General features: G+C 48.3%; 1 protein-coding gene across 2 annotated transcripts in view; it reads right to left on the bottom strand.

Annotated features, from left to right (window-relative positions):
* The window catches only part of NPRL3 (NPR3 like, GATOR1 complex subunit), a 94,608-nt gene extending 73,380 nt beyond the window's left edge, over window positions 1-21,228 (bottom strand). Inside the window, exons 1-2 of one of the 2 annotated variants that reach the window (XM_090024241.1) lie at window positions 20,992-21,228; window positions 12,633-12,702 (exon numbers count right to left, since the gene is read on the bottom strand). In XM_090024241.1, coding sequence (XP_089880367.1) covers window positions 12,633-12,702; window positions 20,992-21,148 — 227 coding nt within the window. In that variant the 5' untranslated portion in view covers window positions 21,149-21,228. The remainder of the gene's footprint in view (window positions 1-12,632; window positions 12,703-20,991) is intronic. The other variant, XM_090024240.1, reaches the window with a different exon arrangement.
* Window positions 21,229-25,407: the final 4,179 nt, after the last annotated feature.

The raw sequence follows: 25,407 nt of genomic DNA on the forward strand, positions 1-25,407 counted from the left end.
TAAGTCGGGGACTGCCTGTACCAGAGAAGGAGCCTTTTCCCCAGCATGTACAACATCCACTTCTTCAGTCACTTTAAGACACTAGAGCTACTCCTCTTCTGTGGATCCTAACTCTTTTCTTTGTTTTATACCAATGAGGCTGAAGGTTGATTTTTTGGAAAGACAAAGGAACTCAAAGATGGGAAGGTGAAATAATCTGTGACAACAGTTCATTGGCAAGGCAGCCTTCCTTATTTACACTGTGCCGGGACATACATTGCAAGCATATATCACTGAATTATGTCAGACAAAGTACAATCTAACGTGTAAAACTAAGTGATTGTTAGTCAGAAAGAAACTGTTTTAGGGTTTGAAAAGAAAGTACTAAATTCAAATACAAGGTAGGTGATGTGCAATCCCTGGGCCCAATTTCCATGGAGCGCTCTCAAGAAAAACTGCTGTACCTTCTCCAACACATTGCTGGGTTCTTGCTAAATTCCCTACTTTGCCATACCTCCAAAGGAACAATCCATATCCTCCCACTGGATACAGTACAGGAAGCACAGAAATGCTAGTAGGATCTTTGTAAATTCCCTAGCAGAAACCTTGGCAACATGTTTCTCATTGATGCTTTGATTTAGTATATCAATCAGTTATCTAATCGTTCAGTGTAAAATGGAAATCAGAAACAAAGCACAATTAAAGGATGGTGAGAAAAGAAAGCCATTCTAGACAGAGGTGATTGTTTAGAATGTTTGGTCTTACCCTGAAACCAACTGCTCATCAGTTAGAAGACATTGCTCTCTGAAATGGGAACATGGCCATAAACACAAAACAAGCACACAACAAAAGAATAAAAGGAGGCAAAGTAACACAAAATACAAAAAAATACAACATTAAAAACTAAGATAGACTATTAAGGATTAAACAGCTGTACCGTACAGCTAACTATTGGGAAGACGAAACACACATATAAAGTAAGGGGATTGTACATATTTTATTATTAATGCTTATCTAACAAAAGTAGAAACAGTAACATTCTGACAATAGCAGAGGAGATGACTTAATTTCATTTCCAGATAGTCATATGCATTTCTGGCATTGAGATGCACCCATCTGTGGTGTTATACCACAGACCCTCCTGATTCACACTCTGTAAGCTGGTAGCAGCACATCCCAGAAAGCTGAGATACAGGACATCATGAATGATTTTTACTGTGTGCAAAGTTGTGGCCCTTGAAATGGTCCTTAACACAGAACTGCCACTGTTGCTGAATACTGTAAGTGCATCTCCCCATGGGATTAAACAAACACTTTCAAGTCCATCCAGTGTCACAGCATTAGCAGGGTCAATTTCCATGTCTCCCAATTTGCTTCAGACACAGAAACCAATCAACAAGGAGAGCTTTAAAATAGAGAGGCTAAGCAAGGTTCTTCAGCAAGAGAACATGAAGACCTTCATGTGGTAGGCTGTTTTCAGCTGGAGCTATTCTTATAAGCTCCAAAGAACACACCATTTCACAGTAATGACCTTCAACTTGTTTCCAAACACCATGGGAAAGAGACAAAATAAAATGTCTCTGCTAAAAGGAGTGTATTTCTTAAAGTTGATAGGCTTGATTGAAGAACTGTCCCCGCCCTCCACCCCCAAGTCAGGCTTGCCTTTTACCACACATTTTACACACTAACTGAAATCAAATGTCAACTCAAGCTTTTGCTGGCCTTCTTCCACCCACGGCAGCCAACTGGGTTCACACTCACTTAACAAAAAGTATAACAAATTGAGTGTGATAATATGGGAGGGAAGACTAAGGGAGGGATAGAAAGCCAGATACTTCCCAGAAAGGAGATTCCTAAGGATGCTCAAACAGTGCCCTAATGTGCTCAAGGGCACATGTTCAATTTAAAAAGGGACAATATATGTGGAGGGGTTAAATCAGAAATAGGTGTCTTTCAGGAAGTGGCGTAAAGGAAAAGACATACCCCTAAAAATGTGTCAATCTCACTGGCAATGCTAACAAGGGAGATGATACCACCAGTAGCATTATGCTGCAGTCCAAGAAAGAGATTGCAGTAAAAGCTGCCCTAGAAAGCTCAATTATAGAACAAATCTGTTTTGCATTCTTCAGTCCACCTGGCTTTAAAGCTACTTTTACAGCCCAGAAATGCATTATCACTCAGTGAGTTGTATATACATGAAACCAACAGCTAGAAACACCCTGACACAGCAAGATTGCTCCCAGATGCTAGCAAGACACCAGTGGGTTTGTATAACTCCCACTGCTGAACCAAAGACCAAATCAAGACAAGAAAATGGAGAAGATAGATTATGTTCCTCATGTGGTGGAGCTTATAAATTCTGTGCTATCTGAAAGGTGAAGGTGTCAGTGGAGGTTAAGAAAACTGTGTTGACTTCCAGAGAGGCTCCAACACCAGGCCAAACTAATCAGGGTCAGTCTCCTCAGGTCAGCAGAGAACCATGTATTCCCCTCAGGCAAAAAGAGGTAACTTGATGATACACAGGCTTAGTGACTAAACTCTGCAAAATGTTGGAGCTAAGACAGTCATCTTTGCACATACCGATTGTCCCAGCTTCACAACAGTTGAAACGGACAGAAGCCTGGGAGTCTAGGACTTGGGAGCTCCTTCATGGCACCAACTTTAGGGGTTGCTTGGTTACTTTTCCACAATTACAATTTTCCCAGTTCAGATATGTATCAGCACACTTAAACTGGTAAAACCTCTTAAGATAAACCTAGCTACATGTGTATAAAAGTTGTTCTGCTGGTCCAGTTTCTGGCAGTTCAGTGTACCTTTCACCAGTTCATCCATGTTGGTGAAAACATCTCCTCATGCCTCTAAGCAACAAAACTATTCCAGTAACCCTTTAAGGGTAGAACAAGCCTTATTTTACCATTTTGGAAAAGTCATTTACAACCTGTGTGCCAGAATCTCACCATCTATGCAAATAATGCTAATATCCATCACCATGACTTGGAATGATAATGTAATGTTTGTTAATCACTCAGAAGATAAGAATGGGGAATAATGAAAGGCTAGGAAGGAAGCAAGAAGAGATGCATTTGTCAGAAAAAGTTTGTTCTGCCTAGGGATAGATCCCCGGTAAACTTATTTCTGCTAGCAACACTATTCAAGTGATCCTGTTTAACTGCCTCTGAAAAGAGGAGAAATCTTTATTTTATGTCCTTATATATAAAGCTTTATTAAAATACAGCTAAAATTAAAACTATACACCACTGTCTTTTAGGTAAAATAAGCACAAGAATGGTATGCTGTATTTACTCAAACCTCAGATGAGTTTTTTCACCGATTCAACATAAGGCCATGGGCTGAAGAAGCTGCTCTTGAAACAGCTAAAGTACGGCTAGGCTGGGGCCAGAGACAGCATGTGCTCCATGCTCCAAGGAATAACAGAGGACCAAGTGGGAGCTGAGCAGACAGCTGGGGGAGGAGGTGGGGGTGGGTGCGTGACCAGGGGCACAGGCACCACAGGGAGGGACAGGCATCAGGGGGCACAGACATGCAAGGGGGGAAGGTGAGCCAACTATCAGGGAGGCAGGCACTGCAGGGGGAGGTGCAGGTGGAAGAGATTCAAATGGGAAGGAGCAGGAGGCAAGGGGTACAGGCACCATGGGTACACAGGCATGGGGAGAAGATGGGGAAGATGGGCAGGCCACTTGACTCCACCGCTGCCTGCCTCACCACCACTTTGGTAGGGAAGAATGAATTTAAGATGACACTCCAAAAATTAAGACTCTACACATGGAAACTTACACCTTATATATAAATTCTCCATGTCTAGAATCTTAATTATTGAAGCATGTCTTAAATTCAGAGTTGCCCTGGATTTGAGTAAATACAGAATATCTCACAAAACACCATTACAAACCCAGAAAATTAAAGACCTCCAAGGTTAAGAGAAATACAATTATGTACAGATATGGAATAGAGGAGTTAAGGTACCCAAAAGAGCTTTAATTCTATCCTTCAGGGCTGTCGTGAAGATGTACAATTATGAAAAAATCTAATTTTGAAGATCAGGTTCGTTTAATCCAGGACAAAACACAATCTCACAGTTAATGATTCAAATCATTCATTTCTCTCCCTTTAATCACCCCACTTCCAAAAAAAAATCCACACGTATTATACATTGCTACTACTGCAGCCTAAGAGCAAATACTCTGTAATGGATTTTCTATAAAACTATGGGTAACTTGCTGTATGTTCCAGTTTAAAGTTTTATTGATATATAAAAATGTCTTACCAAACTTTTTGTCTAGCACAAGAATTATAAAATAACTGTAATATTCATGTGAGTGCAATTAAAATATTACTTTTATTTTCTTTAGAGAAAAATGGCCCCTGCACTGAGCAGAATTAACCAAGGAAAAGTAGTATGCTATTTCATTGTCTCTTTGGTCAAAGCTGTTCATGTTCCAATGCAAATACAATACTACATTATATTAAGTGTTAAAATCTATTAAAAGAGCCAGATTCAAAAAAATTAAGCTACCTGGCCTTCACAATTGAGTGAGACAGCAGCAAAACAAAAAATATTTATATGACTTTAACACTTGATAAAAGAACACTTCATTTAGATAGTTTGAAAATATGTTGTACAGTAACAATACACTGAGTAATCTAATGGGAAGAAATCAGGTGTTGCTCTCAACTATTATTTCCAAACATAGGTGTATTTCTAGCTGTTGCATCAGTTCTCCAGTTAGACCTGACAGACAGGATAGCTTCCCTTCCATTAGCATTTGAGAGGAAAGCTGTTTTGTTACATGAAAAATACTGATTATCCCAGGAGCAAGAAAAAAAATATATGGAAAAGCAGCATTCAGCATACTACTTCAGGAAGGGAAAGGATCATAGCTGGTAGGTTTAGCAGTTGAGCCATATTTTTTAAAGTAGGTGCACAAGCTCACAGGCAGCACCTGCACCAGGAGAATAGACCTGCTTTTGGTTGCTAGATTAAAAAGCCTTTTACTGTCCAAGATTTTCTGTATCTATAGGTACTTACACACCAAGATCAAATCACCTCTTAATATCCTCTTTAAGAAGTTGCACACATTAACCTCCTGAAGTCTCTCACTGCAAGATATGTTTTTCAGGTCTCAGTTCACCCGAATGAGGGATCCTGGTTTTCCATGATAAAAAAAAAATAAATCACAAATTCTCTGATAAAAATCCCAAAATCCGTGGTTAAAATTAATGCCACCCCCCAGCCCTGCTGGTGTCCCTCACTCCCCACTCTAGCCCCCCAGCCCTGCTTGTGCCCCTTGCCCCCCACCCACAGTCCCTGCCCCCAGCCCTGCTGGAGAGGGCCCCAGCTACCAGGGCTATGGGGCCAGGGACCTAGGTCTGCAGGCCCCTGCCCCCAGTGGAAGGCAGTGGCTGCTACAGCAGGAGCACAAGTCAGCTCCCCCTGCTGCAGGCTCAGGCAGGGCAAGCTCCCAGTGGCAGCATGCACTCCTGGGGGGCAGAGGGGACCTGCACCCCCCCCAGATCTGTGTAGGGGATGGGAGCAGGGCAGATGTACACCACCCCCATGAACAAGGAGGAAGTGTGGCCAGGGCAGCATGGAGCTTGCAGTGGCAGGCAGCTTTTGTGCATGGCCCCGTTGTGCCTTGCCATGCCAGTCGCACACACTGCACTCTGGAGAGCCTAGGAGAGGGCAGCTGGCTGGGAGCGGCAGGGGTTTCCAGCCAGCTGAGCACTCTTCTTTCTGTTTTAAGGATCTATGAGTAGGGACCTACTCAAATTGCAATTTCACAATTTTCGTGAACACTGTGAAAAATGTCTGTTTCTGTGATTTTGCAGGGAATTACGGTGGGGGGGGAACTTACTAAAATAAAATTCTGGCTCCACAATGGGAGCCAGCAGCTGCTGTGACCCTGGTTCACAGCCCACTGGGGAGAGGGGAAGGAGCCACCAGCTCAAAGGGGAGCAGCCAAGATGGTGGCTGCCCCCTCCTCCCTCCACTGCTGATTGTCCGAGAGGGCTGCCTCATGTGGCCCCATCCCTCTCCACCACTCAGCAGGGAAGGATAGGATTGTATGAAGGGAAACCCTCACGGCCAGCAGCAGCAGGAGGTAGGCCACCTGGACCCGTTAGCCAATCAGCGGCAAGGGAGGTGCTCGCCATTGATAAGCCTGCAAAAATGGTGACCAGTGTAAAATTTCTCGTCTGCTGCCTTGATTTCAGTAGGTCCACATTTATGAGCCCATCAACTGTAGTGGTTTATTCCCCATCAGAAATAATAAACCTGATATTGCAAATGAGCAATGGGAAAATATAATGAAGACTGTGACTTTAGGTAGGAAAAAAGCAATACAATCAGAGTGAATAATCAAAAAACAAAGGCCATTTTCATTTATACATATGAAGTCATTTTGAAGAGTGGTGACAAAACAGGCCAAATGTTTCCTAGAAAGAAAATCTTTCAGTTCTGTTTTGTTGCAGTGTATCTTGAATTTATTTCTAGTAATGCAAAGCACCTTGATGAGCCTGGCAAAAACACTTCTTCCAGTTCAATACAGGACTATATTTATTCCACAGTCTGAAGGAAAATAGGGAACTTTCCCCTCCATCCTTCCTCAGGCTGTCTGCCAGTCATTGCCTTGACAGATAGCTCCTATGGAACCTTTGCATAGGAGATGACATTAAAGAAATCACTGATAACCACCTTTGTTTGCTTGACTCTCAATTTTAAATCAGAATAAAGACTTACCAACTACTAGACAAATTCTATCCTACGAAAAGTGTGTGGAGCTTCCACTTAATTCACTAAGTCAATTATCCAGGAGGTTGATGAAGTGCAGTTCATAGGCTTGTCTCTGGGAAGTGTTTTGTAAGTTTCCTTTGAGGATCAGGACTGAGAGATTGGAGACAGAGTGGTTTTCTTGTGAGAAATGTGCCCCCACAGGTAACTGGGTATACCTGTCTTTGATTTTTAATTTATTAATGGAAAATACACAGGAGAAACCAAACAACAACTGCGCACCAGAATGAATGCACACTGGAAATCTATCAAAGACAGGAAAACCTAATTACATGTGGGGGCACATTTCTCACAAGAAAACCACTCTCTCTCCAATCTCTCAGTCCTGATCCTCAGAGAAAACTTACAAAACACTTCCCAGAGACAGGCCTATGAACTCCACTTCATCAGCCTCCTGGACACTAAAAATCATGGATTAAATATAGAACCTGGATTTATGACACATTATAACCTGCCTGACATCTGACTTCCCAGGTACCTCTCCACTATTCATCCCCCTTCTCTCCCCCTCCTTGCCCCCACCAGCCTCTCTCTCACCCACTGACTCCTCAATCTACCTTTTCACTGACTATCTGTTTTGTACGGATACCAGCCCCGCCTCTGGCTTCTTTACTTTTCATTCCATCCAGGAAGAGCACACACCAACTGCAGAAACTTCCTTAGCCTGACAAAGGGTTTTTGAACCCGAAAGCTTGATTAATAATTGTTTTCCAACTATTTAAGTTGGTCTAATAAAAGATATCAGATTCACCCAAAGAACCTTGTCCGACTATATACATAGATATCAGTTGAACATAATGTTTTATTGATATATTTACTATCTTAAAGCAATTTGAAAGCTTACCAGTATCTCAATCACTATAATAAAATAAATTTGAATCATCTATAAATTTGGCATTTGATTTTGGGTTTTTTATCATGGAAAATCAGAGCTCTTCCCTGCCCCCATTGCTCACCAGGACGTGTGTCCGTCCTGACCCGTCCCCCACACCTGCTTTGTGGCACTGAGCAGCCCTGATATGTCGGTGCCCTGCCCATGCCATTGCCCCTCACTTCCAACCCACAGCCCCCCAGTACTGCTAGTGCCTCTCACTCCTGGCTCACACTGCTGCTAGGGCCCCCCATTCCTGGCCTACAGCCCCCTCTGCCCCTGCTGGTGACCCTCACTCCACAACCACAGCCCCCCTGCCCCTCCCAGCCCTGCCAAAGGGAGCCTCCAGCTGCCAGGGCTATGGGGCCAGGGACCCATGTCCACTGCCCCCTGCCCCCCGCAGCAGTGCCCGAGCCCTGGCTGCCACCCATGGGAGGCAGCAACCGTTATGGTGGAACAGAATATGAAGCCTGACTCCCCCTCCCCCATGGGCAGCACAGCCAGAGCCAAGCCCATAGGGGATGGCGGTGGGGGCTTTCCCCTCTGGCCTTGGGCTTCTGCCCTGCTGCCCTCTCCTCAGGGCCTCTGCAGTCCAGCAGAAAAGACCCAGTGCGACACAGTAAAGTAGGGCCAGGCAGAAAAGCTTACTGCCACTGCTGGGAGCTCCACGCTGCCATGGTGAGGCACTCCTACCCACCTGGAACCAGTGAAACCCAACTCCATGCAGCCACCCCCATTGCTGGCAGGGAGGCAGGGGGCACTTTGCCATGGCACTGCAGTGCTCCTGGCTGTAGCACCAAGCTTCCCTGCCCAGGCCCGCTCTCCTCTGCAGTGCCCAGTCCTACCCACTAGGCCACGGAGGCTCCAGGAAGACATTAATAAGGCAGGGAGCCCAAACCCACAGTGTGCAGCTTGCACCCATCCCTGCCCCACACACAAATCTGGGGGGGAACATGTCCCCCATACCTCTCCCCTGGGGAGTGCACACAGTGCTGGGGATCCGCCCCACCCCCCACCACCTCCTTCCACTCCTCACCTGGACCCTGCAGCCATGCATTCCAGCCCTGGGCCCCAAGCCCCACACACTACTGGCTGTAGGCCAGGAATGAGGGTGTTTTCTTCGATCCTCCCAGTCTCAGGCTATTGGCTGAGGAGGAAGAGGAGGATCCAGGTAGTCAACCAAAGACTGGAGCGCTGGTGTCATCGGGAAGGCTTTGGCTTCCATGACCACAACCCACTCTTTGGTGAGAGAGGCAATGAGCTGCTAGGAAGGAATGGCTTCCACCTCTCTCCACTGGGGAGGAGGCTCTTCTTAGCTAAACTGCCTGACCTCCTCCACTGGGCTTTAAACTAAGCCTGCCGGGGGATGGAGGGACCGCTACCACTGCTGGCCCGCTGAGCAACCTTTGCAATGCCAGCAGGCCAAAGCATTTAAGGGATCCCACCCCTACTGCAGCCCTGGAATGAACTGTAGGCAAGGCAAGGGCCCCCAAGGGGACACGTGTGTGCCTATACACAAATGCCAGGAGCTTGGGGAATAAACAGGAGGAACTTGTCCTCCTGCTAAAGGCAAATAACTATGACGTAACAGGGATAACAGAGACCTGGTGGGACTCCACCCATGACTGGGCCACAGGTATAGATGGCTATACCCTGTACAGGAGGGATTGAGTGGACAAAAGGGGCGGGGATGTAGCTCTCTATGTCAAGGAAAGCTACGCGTCCCTGCAAGCCAACATTGGCACCTACAGTGGATGACTTGAGACCCCCTGGGTTAAAATCTATGGGGAACACGGCACAGGAGATACTATGGTGGGAGTCTACTACAGACCCCCTGCCCAAAGTCAAGACCATGACCAGGAAGGAGTTTGCCAGGGAATTGGCTGAGGCTGCGCGCTCCCAGCGTATGGTTGTCATGGAAGACTTTAACTACCCAGACATCTCATGTGAGGCGCACTCAGCCAAATCTGAGCGGTCACAAAGCTTTCTCTCGTGCGTGGATGACCTCTATCTGATGCAGGAAGTGTACAGACTGACAAGAGGTAAAGCGCTGGTCAACCTCGTACTGGCAATCGGGGATGACCCAATCAGCGACCTATAACGATCGAAGGGAAGCTGGGGGACAGTGACCACAAGCTGATCACCTTCACCATCCGCCGTAAAGCTGGCAAGTCAGTTAGTAATACAGAAGTCCTTGACTTCAGAAAAGCTAATTTTGACAAGCTAAGGAGGCCTGTTAGTGAGGCCCTAAAGGGCCACAACCCAAAGGGGAGGGGAGTTCAGGACGAGTGGTTGCTCCTCAAGGGAGCAATCCTGGATGTGTAAGCAAAGTCTATCCCATCTCAGAGGAAAACCAGCAAAAGGACACAACAGCCCCCTTGGTTCTCCAGGGAACTGGCAAACCTTCTGCATCTGAAAAGGAAGACCTACAAAGGATGGAGGACTGGAACCACCACCAAAGAGGAATACTCTGCTCTGGTCCAGACCTGCAGAGACCAAACCAGGAAAGCCAAGGCTGCGATGAAACTCCAGTTAGCTACAAACATCAAGGACAATAAAAAGTCCTTTTTTAGATATGTGGGGAGCCGGAGGAAAAGCAAGGGCAACATTGGGCCCCTCCTAAGCCAGATGGGACAACTGACAACTGATACTCAGGAAAAAGCAAACTTGCTAAATGGGTACTTTGCATCAGTTTTTCACCGGTCCCATGAGACGCCCCTACCCACTGTGGGTCAGGGAGGCTCGGGTGAGGGAGATTCCTTGCCCTCCATCGAAGCTGACCTCGTGAGGGAACACCTTGACAGGCTGGATACTTTCAAGTCAGCCGGCCCTGACAATTTACACCCAAGGGCACTCAAGGAGCTGGCAAGCATCATAGCTCAGGCCCTGGCACCGATCTTTGAGAACTCCTGGTGCTCTGGTGAAGTGCCTGAAGATTGGAAGAAGGCCAATGTCATGCCCATCTTCAAGAAAGGGAGGAAAGTAGATTCGGCAAACTATAGGCCCATCAGCCTGACCACTATCCAGGAGAAGGTCTTAGAAAAGATTATCAAAGAGGCCATTCTTAACAGACTGGCCAATGGCAACATCCTGAGGGATACACAGCATGGGTTTGTTTGACAAATCTCATTTCCTTTTACAACCAGGTGACCTATCACCTGGACAAGGGGAAAGAGATTAATGTCGTATATCTTGATTTTTAAAAAGCCTTTGATCTGGTATCCCATGATCACCTCTTGGCAAAATTGGATAACTGTGGCCTCAACCTCACCACGATCCACTGGCTGGGCAATTGACTCTGTGGTAGGACCCAGAGGGTGGTGGTTGACAGAAGCCAATAGTCTTGGTATGCGGTCACCAGTGGGGTCCCTCAAGGCTCTGTCCTAGGGCCTATACTATTTAACATCTTCATCAATGATGTGGACATCGGTGTCAGAAGTGGACTGGCCAAGTTTGCTAACGACACCAAACTCTGGGGTAAAGCATCCACACCCAAGGACAGGAGGGTGATCCAGGCAGATCTTGAAATGCTCATGAAATGGGCAGATGAGAACCTGATGGTGTTCAACATTAATAAATGCAAGGTTCTCCACCTTGGGAGGAAAAACCTGCACCATGCTTATACGCTCGGCAGTGCTACACTGGCTAGCACTACGGATGAAAGGGACTTGGGGGTCACGACTGACCGCAAGATGAACATGAGCCTTCAACGTGATGCTGTGGCTAGTAAAGCAAGCAAAACACTGGCTTGCATCCATAGATGCTCCTCAAGCAAATCCCGGGACATCATTCTCCCCTTGTACTCGGCCTTGGTGAGGCCGCAGCTGCAGTACTGCGTCCAGTTTTGGGCTCCACAATTCAAAAAAGATGTGGAGAAGCTTGAGAGAGTGCAGAGGAGAGCCACACACATGATCAGAGGTCAGGAAAACAGACCTTATGATGAAAGGCTGAGAGCTATGGGGATGTTCAGCCTGGAAAAGCGCAGGCTCAGGAGTGATCTGGTGGCCACCTATAAGTTTATCAGGGGTGCTCACCAGTATCTGGGGGAACGTCTGTTCACCAGAGTGCCCCAAGGGATGACAAGATCAAATGGTTACAAACTCTGCCACGACCGATTTAGGCTGGACATAAGGAAGAACTTCTTTCCTGTCCGAGTCCCCAGGTTTTGGAACAGACTGCCGCCCCAGCCCTGCCCAACTCCATTTCTCCCTCCCTCTTTCCCACCCTCCCTACGTGGGCCTCAACCCCCCTCTCCCCATCGACTTACTTGCGGGAGCTACTCTCTAGGCTGCCTGGAGGCCATGTGCATGCATACATGCACACGTGCACATAGTTTCGTAGTTGTTGTTAGGGGCTGGAAGGGACCTTACAGATCATCAGGTCCAGCCCCACTGCACTTGGGAGGGAAAACTGCTGGGATCAGATGACCCCAACAAGATGGATGACAAAATACTTTCTGAAAATCACTGGGGTGGATGACTGTACCACTTCTGGCAGGAGCCCATTCCAAACCCTGGCACTCATCTTGTAAAGAAGTTTTTCCTTATGTCTAGCTTGAACCAATCCTCAATCAGCTTGTGCCCAGAATTTCTTGTCCTCCCTGGGGGACCTTGGCTGCCCTCCTGACTGCCCTCCTCCTGCACAACCCAGCCCCTTGCAGGCTGGAACTCTGCAGCCTACAAGGGGAAACCTACCATTTCCAGCATTTTTCTCCTTAAAATGAGAAAATCTGGGTTTTACTGTATTTTTCCATGTTGAACAGAAAACTAGGATTCCTGCTCATGAGACATTTCAGTTATGTAGGTTCATCCTGCATTTCAGTCTGTGGGGAACTTACTTTTAAGCTTTTCTTTGCAGATTGTTTATACTGTACAACACACACACACACATGCTTACTTGTCTACTCAACCAGCAAGTAAAACCAGGCCCATTTTCATACTTTTAAAAATTATGACTGAGAAGAAATTCTCTTACCTAGAGTCTCCTTCTTGGTCCTCTCTATTATCACCTGCACTGTTCACAGCATATTGGCTCCTTGGTTTACCTGACATAGAAAGGAAAAGAAAAGCCATTTAAGCAATGTGAAAACAGACACATGTAGGTGTGTGCTTTTTTAAAAAGATGATGTATAAGAAAGGCTGAAAAACAAAGCAGAAAATCTTGCTCCTTTTTATACTATAAGAATCAAGTCCTGACTTTCCTGTTTTTGTTCACAGGTACCAAGGAACAAAAATAGGAGCTGTCAGCCCTCAATCAGAAAGAGGTACAAACTTTCAGAGTATCTAGCAGGAGTTTGCATTTTACATAGAGTAAGCAAAAAACAAAAAGAAAAAAAAAGACTCTAACCTTTTCCTCATTATTGCTCAAGTTTCAGTTTCATTTCTATTGACGTCACAGCCAAAAAGAGTGTGGTAATTCTCCAGAGGTGCTTGTACACGTGACAAAAACTAGCCGTTTGGAGGTTTAACTGTGTCACACTGTACACGTGGAGGGGTTTTTTCAATTTAAATGAGTTTGCTACATTGTAAAATAAACCAAATCCGCATTTAGTTTAGTTTATAACATAGACATTGTAACAACATAGCCTTTTGACAGCACACCCTTCCCTTCCCCAATCCTTTTTTTCACACAGCCTGCCTGCATCTCCTGGAGCCAGGGAATGAGCTGCCAGTGGGCCAATCAGGCCCTGAGCTGCAGGGGGCCCCAGTCTTTCCTTCCACAGGCTCCCTGGGGCCGTCTGCGGGGCGGTGGGGAGGTTGGCTAGTGGGCAGGTGCTGTCCCAGCTTGGGCTAAGGGAACAGTTGGACCAGGCTGGGTACCGCCCACTAACCATCCACCTGGGTAGCCCCAGGGGCTGTCATTGCCATGGAGGGAAGGTCCAGGACCCCCCGCAGCTCAAGGCCCACCAGTACCTTGCCCCCTAGACACAGGACAGGCAGGCAGGCTCTGTGGAATAAAAAAAAAAAAAAGGATCAGGCACCTCACCGCTTTCTTTTTTCTAGCAGATTCTGCCTGCACAAGCTGCCATCAGGCTGTGCAAACCCGTGAGCTGCAAGGGGCCCCAGTCTTTCCCTCCACAGTGGCAGCACTCCCCCAGCAGGATGCTAGCTGCACAGGTACTGTCCCAGCTTACAGGCAGCACACACTTGATCCAACTCTTCCTTGAGCCTGTGAGCTGGAAACCCACTAGGCGCTGCTCCCCGTGTGGACTCAGGGAAAAGTTGGATCCAGCAGGAGCTGCCTGCAAGCTGGAGCAGCACCCGTGCAGCTAGGACCCTGCCAGGTTGGCCCCGGGGGGGCAACACCACTGTGGAGGGAAGGACCGGGCCCTCCTGCAGCTCAGGGACTGAACCACCCAGCAGCAGCTTGTGCAGGCCAGCTCCACTGGGGGAAGAAAAAAAAAAAAAAAAAAGCAGCAAGAGATCTGATCTTACTGCACCAGGGAGCCTCTCCCATAACTGGGAGGCGAGCTGCTGGCAGGCCTAAGCGACCTTCCCTCCACAGGAGTGGCACCCCATAGGTGGTACCCACCTACTCGCAGCCCACGCAGGCAGCCCCAGGGGGTGCTGCCACTGCGGAGGAAAGGATCGGGCCCCCCCACAACAGCTCAGGGGCACTTGGCCCATTGGCAGCTTGCCCCCCCCCCCAGCCACAGGAGACCCAGGCACGCTCAGGAGGGGGAGGGGGGGACGGAAAAAAAAAAAAGGATCAGGGCCCCCAACGTAACAGTGACAGAAACCCCTAAACTGAAACGGTGGGTTTTCAATCATTGCAATTAAAAACCCATTGTTTCAGTTTAGGGAACTATACCCCCTGTCATGTGTACAAGCACCCCAGGAGGTCATTTTGAACAGTGGAGGACAGAGATCAAACACCAATTATGGGAGGGGGGAGGATCCAAACAACCTTTGGGGAGAAAAGGAGTAGGGGAAATCTGTCAGATCTTCTTTACAAAGAATGCAAAAAAAAAAAAAAAAGGTACAAAGAAAGAAAGCATTTTGAAAGGTACTTTTTAACATTTAGAGTGGGGATGTCAAGCTTGCTCTGATGACACAGGGAAGTTTACACCAGAAATCAAGGGTAAAATATGACTTTTGTATAGCATCTTTTTAGGCCCAAATCCTCAGAGGTTTTCAGGCATTTAAATCTAAGTAAAATCTGTACACGTCAGACACCTGAGAAGTAACTGAGGCCCCAATATTCTAAGATATATACATACCTACCTCGCATTAAAACCAGTTCAGTTATAATCTGTTATTTTTAAACATCTTGAATTAAGTCTCAATAACAAATTATGCCCCCCTTTAAGAGCACTACTTCTGCTCCTGATAAGTTAATGAACTGCCACCGCTTGGCAAAGAAGTAATGTGGAAAATATGGGCACCTATACACATGATGGAGCTCTGCTTTGACCCATGCTAATTAGCATGCATCAGACCACATGCAACTAATCAAGTCTTCTGCAAGTCTGCTGAGCATGCTAATTAGTGTGCTCCAGCAGCCTCCACATCACGTGTATTCAGTATACCCACATTCCAAAATGGTGGCAAGGGCGCTTTAACTAAAGCTCGTTGAACAAGCTTTAGCTTTGAACGAACTTTATTTAAAGTGCCCCCACCACCATTTTGAAGCATGGGATGCTGAATACATGTGACACTGTGAGCACTTTAATTACAGCAGCTCTCAGAGTCACTCTAATTAAAGTGCTCCCCCTCCCCCCACTCACCCAGGAGCACATGTATAGACTCCCTATATGCTCAGAGGACCACATCAATGCTAGAAAAAAAGGCAACCCCCTCCCATAACAGCTGTTTGAGATTGAAGGGTCTGCCTTGAAGCCAGGCCAGGCTTTATCCCTCAAGGTTAGCTTAAGATGGTTGTTCTAGGCTAGGGGTGGGCAAAATACAGCCCACGGGCCAGATCTGGCCTGCAAGACCATTCTATCCGGCCTGCAGGGCCCCTAAAAAATGTAGAAAATTAATATTTATCTGCCCTTGGTTCCTGTCAAAAATGACAGGATACAAGGGCAGTAGGACCCAGGGGAAGCCCAGTGGGCTCCCACAACAGCAGAGGCCACCCGACCCCGTCGGAAGCCCCAGCCAGGGCTTGTGGCCTGGGAGCACGTGGCTGCCCTGCACTGGAACCTCAGGAGCAGGGAGGGACCCCAGGCAGGGAAGGAGGGGGGGGCGGTGGAAAAGCGGCCCCTCCCTTGCCCGATGGCCAGCGCCCCATACTGCAGCTGCTTGCAGCTCACATGGGGCTGCCTGTGCCTGCTCCAGACAGCCCCGCATGGGCTGCGAGTGGCTGCAGCAGGGAGCGCCGGCCATAGGGCGGACTGCTTTTCTCCCCCGCACTCAGCTTTTCCCTGGGCTCCTTCCCTGTTCCTTCCCAATGCGAAGGAAAGCAGACCCTTGCCCGCCCCATGGTCAGGGCTCCCTGCTGCAACCGCTCACAGCCTGCACGGGGCTGTCAGGAGCAGGCACAGGCAGCCCCAGGTGGGCTGCGAGCAGCTCCAGCGCGGGCCGTCAGGCATGGGATGGGGAGAGGCTGCTTTCCCCGCAACCCCCATGCTCAGCACCACCTTGTAACCCAGCCCCACTGCCAGCCTAGGCCACACACTCGCTCCAAGCTCACCCGTCAGTGCTGTGTGTAGAGACAGCAGCTGTGGTGCCCCCACTTGGAGCACCGGGCAGCGTTTGCACTGCCCACTCTGGTTTGCCCATCACAGCAAGCGAGAGGCCGCAGCTGCTGCAACCGACGGGCAAGTCCAGAGCCGGCACAGGGTCCAGGCTGGCAGCAGGGCAGGTTACAAGCTGGTGCTGAGCATGGGGAAAAGCAGCTCTTAAACACTTGTGAATGTTGATTCTTAAATGATTCTTAAATATTTCATTGTATGAATGCAACATTTTATAGATTTACACATGCCATGCAAAACCATTTTAAAGAATTATTAAAATATTTAATGTTATGACATCAAATTCGCAAAAGTAAAAACATTCCAGAAGTTAAGGTTAAGGACTAACTCTGAACATTGTCTCTTCATCTCAAATTACAAACAATAAAATCTCTCTGGAACTAAGCAACAAACACTCATTAGATTTCAAGTTAGGAGGGAAGCTAGACCCAATGATCTCACAAGATCACTTCCAGCCCTAAACTTCTGTGAATCTGAGAACAGGTTTTGGCTGAGTTGGTAAAGTACCTTAAAGTACATTCCCTACTTCCTAAAAAGCATGCATGTTCTCCCTGGGGTTTGTACTTGGGGTCATACCCCTTGTGAATATGCCTCTAGACCAGTGAAGGTCAAACTTTTTGGCAGGTATGCTACAAATAAGCCGTACACCCACCATGAACACCACTTTAAAGAATCATAGAAAATTAGGGTTGGAAGGGACCTCAGGAGGTCATTTAGTCCAACCCCCTGTTCAAAGGAGGACAAGCCCCAACTAAATCATCCCAGTCAAAGCTTTGTCTAGCCAGGTCTAAAAAATCTCCAAGGATGACGATTCCACAAACTCTCTGGGTAACCTGTTTTACTACCCTCCTACTGAGAAAACCCTTCCTAATATCCAACCTAAACTTCCCTTGTTGCAACACTTAACTATTGCTCCTAGTTCTGTCATCGGTCACCGCTGAGAGTCTAGCTCCATCCTCTTTTGAAACCCCCTTCAGGTAGTTGAAGGCTGCTATTAAATCCCCTCTCAGTCTTCTCTTCTCCAAATTAAAGAAGCCTAGTTCCCTCAGCCTCTCCTTGTAAGTCATGTGCCCCAGCCCCTGAACCATTTTTGTTACCCTTCGCTGGACTCTTTCCAATTTATCCACATTCTTTCTGTAGTGCAGGATTCAAAACTGAACACAGTACTCCAGATGTGCCCAGCCAGTCAGCCCCCAGCCTGTACTGGTACATGGGATTGTCCTGCCCTAAGTGCAGGACTTTGCACTTGTCCTTGAAGCACCTCATGAGATTCCTTTTGGCCCAATCCTCCAATATGTCTAGGTCACTGAATCCTAGTCCTACCCTCCAGCATATCTACTACTCCCCCAGCTTGGTGTCATTGGCAAACTTGTTGAGAGTGTGCTCTGTCACTGTCCAAGTTGCTGATGAAAATATTGAACAAAACTGGCCCCAGGATCCCTGGCACTCTACTTGATACCACCTGCCAACTAGACACTGAGTCATAGTTTCATAGTTTGTAGGGTCGTAAGGGACCTGAGCAGATCATCCAGTCCGACCCCCTGCCATGGCAGGAAAGAATACTGGGGTCAAATGACCCCAGCAAGATGTTCATCTAACCTCCTCTTAAAGACCCCCAGGGTAGGAGCCTGCACCACTTCTCTTGGAAGCTGGTTCCAGACCCTAGCCACCCTGACTGTGAAGTAGCGCCTCCTGATATCTAACCTAAATCTACCCTCTGCCAGCTTGTGACCGTTATTCCTGGTCACTCCTGGCGGTGCTCGAGGAAACAGTGACTTCCCCAATGCCTGCTGATCCCGACTAGTTTATAACAGGCCACAAGATCCCCCCTCAGCCTTCTCTTTTGGAGGCTGAACAGGTTCAGGTCCCGCAGCCTCTCCTCATAGGGCCTGCCCTGTTGTCCCCTGATCATATGAGTGGCCCTCCTCTGGACCCTCTCCATGCTGTCGACATCCCTCTTGAAGTGCGGCGCCCAGAATTGGACGCAATACTCCAGCTGCAGCCTGACCAGTGCCGCATAGAGGGGGAGGATCACCTCCTTGGACCTGCTCGAGATGCATCTGTGGATGCATGCCAAGGTGCGGTTGGCCTTCCTGACTGCCTCTCCACACTGCCAGCCCATGTTCATCTTGGAGTCAATGATGACTCCAAGATCCTTTTCCGCCTCTGTGCTGATAAGAGGGGAGTTCCCCAGCCTGTAGGTATGGTGCCGGTTGTTCCTCCCCAGGTGCATCACCTTGCACTTGTCTGTGTTGAAACCCATCCTATTCTCGTCCGCCCACCCTTATAACCTGTCGAGGTCTGACTGCAGCCTGTTGCATCCTTCCAATGTACCCACGTCCCCCCACATCTTAGTGTCATCAGCAAATTTGAACAGGGTGCTTTTTACCCCCTCATCCAAATTGCTGATGAAGATGTTGAACAGTGCGGGCCCGAGGACCGAGCCCTGCGGAACCCCACTGCCCACGTCCTTCCAGGTTGAGAAGGACCCATTCACTACCACCCTCTGGGTGCGGCCCTCCAGCCAGTTGGCGACCCATTTGACTGTGTGGGTGTCTACACCACAGCCCCCCAGTTTCTTAATGAGAACAGGGTGAGAGACAGTGTCAAAAGCCTTCCGGAAGTCCAGGAAGATTATATCCACTGATACCCATGCATCTAACGATCTGGTGATCTGATTGTAAAAGGCCACCAGGTTGGTCTGACAGGACCTTCCACTGATGAACCCATGTTGGTTCCCCCTAAGCATGCAGTCTCCTGCTGGCCCCTCCTGGATGTGTGCCAGCATAATTTTCTCGAACAGCTTGCCTACTGTCTTAGCCTCAGTGCTCCAGCTAGTTTTCTATCTACCTTCATTCCATTCATCCAGCCCGTACTTCCTTAGCTTGCCTGCAAGAATGTTGCGGGAGACCGTATCAAAAGTCTTGCCAAAATCAAGGTACACAACATCCACTGATCTCCCCACATACACAGAGCCAGTCATCTCATCAAAGAAGGCAATCAGGCTGGTCAGGCATGACTTGCCCTTGGTGAATCCATGCTGACTGGTCAGGAATCCGGGTTTTCCATTTCCATGGAAAAACGGAGAAAACGATCGATTTCCCCTTTTAACAGAAAAATACACAGATTCTCCACTTTTGCAAAGAGCTCTGCAGACTGGCAGAGTTCCAGCCTGCAAGAACTGATTGCAGAAAGAGTGGGAAACCACCAGCCCTGTCCAGAGGGGAAGGAAGAGGGGGAGGGTGGGGCCTGAGCTTCTGAGTCACCAAGGCTGAGTTCAGGCTCAGGCTCAGGTTCACCCTTCGCCCCTGGATGTAAGTGGGGCTTGGGGCTGTGGGGCAGGGCTGTGGGGGAAAAGGTGGCTGGGGGGTGAACACAGCAGGGAGTGAGCCAGGCACCACCAGCCCCAGCACACTGCAGCACCTCCTGCCCCCCCGCCTCAGCCCACTCCCAGGAGCAGGACCAGGGAGTGAGGGCAAAGGTGGCCCTCTGCAGGCTGCATACATACTGGCCAGCTGGGGGGAAGAGGCTGGCTCACATGCAGCAGCCACCCCTGCACCACCGCTGCCGCCCCACAGATGGCCACACAGCTCTGCAGACACAGGTCCACAGGCATGGCTCTGTGGCAGCAACAGCAGCGAGGGTGACAGTGGCAGTGTGGTAGCAGCCACTGCGTGCAAGCCCCCACCTTCTGTGGGCACAGATCCTTACACAAGTGGAAGTGGCAGTGCAGGATGGTGGTGGCGGTGGCGGCTTCAGGGGCAGGGTGGGGGGGTTCGCACCCAGCAGGGGCAGGGTGGGGGCTGCCATCACCTCACATCACTTGCTGCTTGTCTTCAGAGTCATGCTCACAGATGGGGGGGCTCATGTGTGCCGGCTGCCTACATGTAGGCATGGTTGTACAAGCAAGTAGCAGTGGTGGCTGTGGGGGGAGCCAGCACTGCTGGGGGAGGGGGAGCTGTGGGGGGTCTTTAATTTTAATAATGAGTTTTGAGTTTTTAATCAGAGAATTTTCGATTTTTAAATCAGAGAAAACCAGGATCCCTGCTATTCACATTCTTCTCCTCCAAATTCTTAGAAATGGATTCCTTGAAGGCCTGATCCATGATTTTTCCAGGGACTGACATGAGGCTGCCTGGTCTGTAGCTCCCTGGATCCTTCTTTTTCCCCTTCTTAAATATGGGCACTATATTTCCCCTTTTCCAACTGTCTGGGAACCCTCCAGATCGCTAGGAGTTTTCAAAGATGATAGCCAATAGCTCTGGAATCACATCAGCCAATGCCTCTTCCGCTTGATCTGGTGCTCTGCTGGGGGAGTGCCCCATTGCCACTGGGCTGTTTGCGGCATGTGTGTGCGTGCAGCAGGCTGGCTACCAAGCGCCAGATCGGGCGTGTCGAGCTCATCAGGCCCCACAGGATGCAGGAGCAGAGCGGGCAGGTCCCAGCACTGGGCTCACAGCCCTGATGGAGCCTCAGGCCCCGCTCGCTCCACCCCAGCAAGCAGGCGGCTCAGGGCGCCGCGGGAGGGCAGCGCGGGCTGGCCCGACACAACATGTCCCACTGGGAGGCCGCCGCCGCCACCACCATTCTCAGCCCGGCCCGGCCGGCTCGTCTGCGCGTCCCTCCGCCGCCACTTACCGGCCCGGGAGGCCGGGTGCTCCGGGCCCCGCTGGAAGGGGAAGCGGAAGAGCAGCTTGTTGCCGCGGCTGCCCGAGCTGACCAGGATAACGCTGATCGGGCTCGTGCTCTCGCCCATCATGCTGCGCCCCCTCCCCGCGCTGCGAGCGCGAACCATAAAGACGCCGCGCCGAGCGGCCTAGAGCGACCTGGCAGGAAAGCGCATGCTCTCCTTCCGCCCCTGCGCATGCACCAGTTTTCAGTGTGCGGCTCAGCGGCTTCTGAGGGCAGGGCGGCGGATACTGTGCGCGTGCTGTTGTCCGCCCGGCCACTTCAGACGTGAAGAGAAGGTTCCTGTGGTCATACGGGGCCGCGCCTCCGGGACCCCGTGTGTTTGCAGTGCCCTGGCTCAGCGGCGCTGGCTTTTTCCGCACTCGCCCCCGTGTGCACACACCTGTGTGTGACCTGGCTGCTCCTGGGGCAGCGCAGAGCCCATGGCTGGGACGCTGAGCTGCCTCGGGGACTTGCTGTTGTCACTCGTGCACCTAACCTGTAAGAGCCACCTCGTGCCAGCACCTAATACAGTGGTTCTCCACCCTTTTCACCTCAAGGTGCCCCTTGGAAAGCACCTCTCACCTTTCTCTCTTCTTTGCCTGCAAAAAGACAAAAGAGCAGCTTTCTGTTGCAAAGAACAGAAAGGCTACAGCTGTGGATTTCTGGTGGAAGTCACTGGCTTTTTTTCTGTGTTTTAAACCTATCCAAGCTAATGTGTGGCACACGTGGAAGGATCTCAACAGACCCCAGGATGCTGCTGCACCCTGGATAGGTATAGCTGAACTAATAGAAACATCAGAATGTGTGATTGGAGGGGATCTCCTGGGTCAGGTCCATGCCCCTTCCATTGTAGAAACCATATGGTGCAACCAGATGACTTCAGAAATGTAACCCTTCCAAAATATGATCTGTCAGTATTAAAAGCGGTTGGGCTTTTTGCTCTCTCTCTTTCAACCAGTACAGAATTTAAGTGCACTAATGATTAGGAACCTTCTAATTCCAACCAAAATCTATTCATGACAAGTTGTCTGTATAGCAATATTATCCTTTAAAAATGGCAGTCTCCCGCTGTGTTTATAGACAGAAATTTCTCTCAGCATATTTATTATCTGAACAAAAAAGGTAAAGTGTTTCTAGGCTGGTCTTGTAAGATAGACTCTCCATTCTTCTGGTCATCCTACTAGCCCTTCTAACCTGTTTCAGTTTCAATTCATCTTTCTTGAACATGCTTCAGAAGTGTACACAATGCTGCAGATGAGGCTTTACAACAGCGCTATTACTTCCCTATATCTAGTGGAAATACTTTTCTTGATGCGTTCTGGAATAACATTTTCTTTTTTCAGCTCTGCCTTTCACTGACATCTCACCATCACCCTGTGATCAACCATTTCGTACAGGTTTTTCTCATTTGTTTCCTACTCAGGCTTCCTGATTAAAAACAAAACAGTTGGCTACAGTTCATCAGTGCATTAATTTGTGTTGGGTGCCATTAAATTTCAGGTCAGTTTTATTATTCCAGTCCTCAAGGTCATCCAGTTCTTTATGCATGCTATCCCAATCTTCCTTAATAATTCCAAGTTTGTTTTATCAGCAAATGCTCATAATCCTTCTGCAGATGTCACTAATGAAAATGTTAAACAAGATTGGTCCCAAGACTGATACCTGAGGGACCCCAGAACTAAGCTCTCTAATCTGATATTTCTCTCCTTTCACTATTCCTCTTTGCTCTTTCCCCCCCCCAGTCTAATTCCATCTCATTCCAATCATCTCCAGTTTAATTTAGTGTCTGTGTGGCATAATAATCAAATGCTTTACTTAAGTTTGGATAGGTAAAATCTAACACATCTGGAAGATGAGTTCTCAGATAAAACTGTTGAGTTAGGAATGGACTGCCTTTAGTAAAGCCATTTGTATGGTACCTTCTTCTCATCTCTGTTTAATTATCCTTTCCTTCAGTATCTGTTCTAAAGCCTTGAATAATGTTGAGGTGTAACAGGGCTATAGTCGCTCAGAATACTGTCCCCCACTTCTTAAATATAGGCACTGTATTTGTCATTTCCAATTATATAGTATCAACCTTGGCTTGGAAAATATGTTAAAAATCACATGCCAGTTCTTTCAGTCTTCTCTGGTAGAGATTATCTGGTGCTCCTGAACTGAAACGGTTTGAGTTTTGATTCCACCTTAGTTGTAGTAATTTTTATTCCCTACCCTCATTTCATTATTCATCTTGCTGTTGCCCCAGTAGTCCTCCACAACATCTTTATTAAAAAATTGAAGTGTAATCATTCAGTTTGGGGGCTATACTTGGTTTTTTTAAGTCTCTCCACCACCCTCAGAGCAAAGTGGCCCTATTTTTTTCTGTCCTCCTCCTATTCATGTGCCTGAAAATACTTTTGCTGTTTAATATCCTTGAGAAGATCTAACTCACCTTGACTTCTAGCAATTTGCACTTTATCCCTATACTTTTTTGACTTCTAAAACATTCCAAGATGACTTTTTTATGGTAAGCATTCCTTTGTCATTTCTAATATTCTTGTACCTGTACCCTTCATAAGGAAATTTCACATCCTATTAGATCTGGAACTGTTTCCTGCAAGATTTGTTCCATTGCTTGGGCTGTAGAGTCCTGATAGTTTTAGTCCCTTGAATTTGAAGAAATTACAGGCACTTTCCACACAGTCCAATGAGCATATCAGGTCAGCCAACTTGATCAGGCATCATTGGTATCTCTCTCCAGGCTCTTGGGCTGACGACAGTAGGTCACCCACATTTCATGGGGATGAAAACTGCATTGTAGACCTGGATCCTGAAGGCACTTGTACACTGGCTCCTGTGCTGCATTTCTTCATCAATGTTCATTATGTGAGAGATAGCTACCAATGTAGAGGAAGTGCTCAGTTTCATAGTTAGTAGGGTCAGAAGGGACCTGAGCAGATCATCAAGTCCGACCCCCTGCCATGGCAGGAAAGAGTACTGGGGTCAAACGACCCCAGCAAGGTGATTGTCTAGCCTTGTCTTAAAGACCTCCAGGGTAAGAGCCAGCACCACTTCGCTTGGAAGGTGGTTCCAGATCCTAGCCACCCTGACGGTGAAGTAGCGCTTCCTGTTGTCTAATCTGAATTTACCCTCTGCCAGTTTGTGACCGTTATTTCTAGGCACTCCTGGTAGTGCTCGGGGGAACAAGAACTCCCCCAATGCCTGCTGGTCCCCTCTGACTAGTTTGTAGCAGGCCACTAGATCCCCCCTCAGCCTTCTCTTGTGGAGGCTGGACAGGTTCAGGTCCCATAGCCTGTCATCGTAGGGCCTGCCCTGCTGCCCCCTGATCATGTGAGTGGCCCTCCTCTGGACCTTCTCCATGTTGTCCACATCCCTCTTGAAGTGCAGTGCCCAGAACTGGACACAGTACTCCAGCTGCGGCCTGACCAGTGCCGCATAGAAGGGGAGTATCACCTCCTTGGACCTGCTGAGATGCATCTGTGGATGCATGACAAGGTGCGGTTGGCCTTCCTGACTGCAACCCCACACTGCTGGCACATGTTCATCTTGGCATCAGTGATGACTCCAAGATCCTTTTCTGTCACTGCACTGATAAGGGAATTCCCCAGCCTGTAGGTATGGTTCTGGTTCTTCCTCCCCAGGTACATCACCTTGCACTTGTCAGTGTTGAATCCCATCCTATTCTCATCCGCCAACCCCTGTAACCTGTCTAGGTCCAACTGTAGCCTATTCCTTCCTTCTAGCGTTCCCACATCCTCCCACATCTTACCTTTAGGGTATTTTCCTTGATGGGGAGGAGGATCATATTTATGGCCTGGGGCAGGCCAATAGAGCACTTTACTCTTCCTGATGTTGAGAGGCAGACCCAAAGTTCAGTAGGTTTCTCCAAAAAGATCCAGCGCAGTCTGGAAGTTTTCCTCAATATGTGCTAAGATGGTGAAGTTGTCAGCATATTGAAGTTCAAGGATGGTTGTTTTGAATACTTTAATCTTTGAGCAAAAACATCTCAGGTTGAAAAGCCTTCCATTTGTTTGGTATTCTATGTCCATTTTGGAAGGAAAAAGGGTCCTGAACGAGAACCAGGATGACTGCCAAACAATGGAGAACAGAGCTGGCCCAATAGCGCATCTTTGCCTGACCCAAGTTAAGATGACAAATGGATCTGTCTCTGATCTACAAAGAATGGCTGCAGCCATCTATCTGCCCATGGAAAAGCCTCAGGACCCTAATGTACTTTTCAGGTTTAGCCATCTGAAAAGTATCCAGATCTGGCCAGTATTTAGAATCATACAGAAGTAGGGCTGGAAGGAACCTCTAGAAGTCCTCTAGTCCAACCCCCTGCCTGAAGGGGGTTGGACTAGATGGGGGTTATCCTATACAATC

The sequence above is a fragment of the Crocodylus siamensis genome, chromosome 12, assembly GCF_052110815.1.
Source record: "Crocodylus siamensis isolate JL-2025a chromosome 12, ASM5211081v1, whole genome shotgun sequence".
Taxonomy (NCBI): Eukaryota; Metazoa; Chordata; order Crocodylia; family Crocodylidae; genus Crocodylus; species Crocodylus siamensis.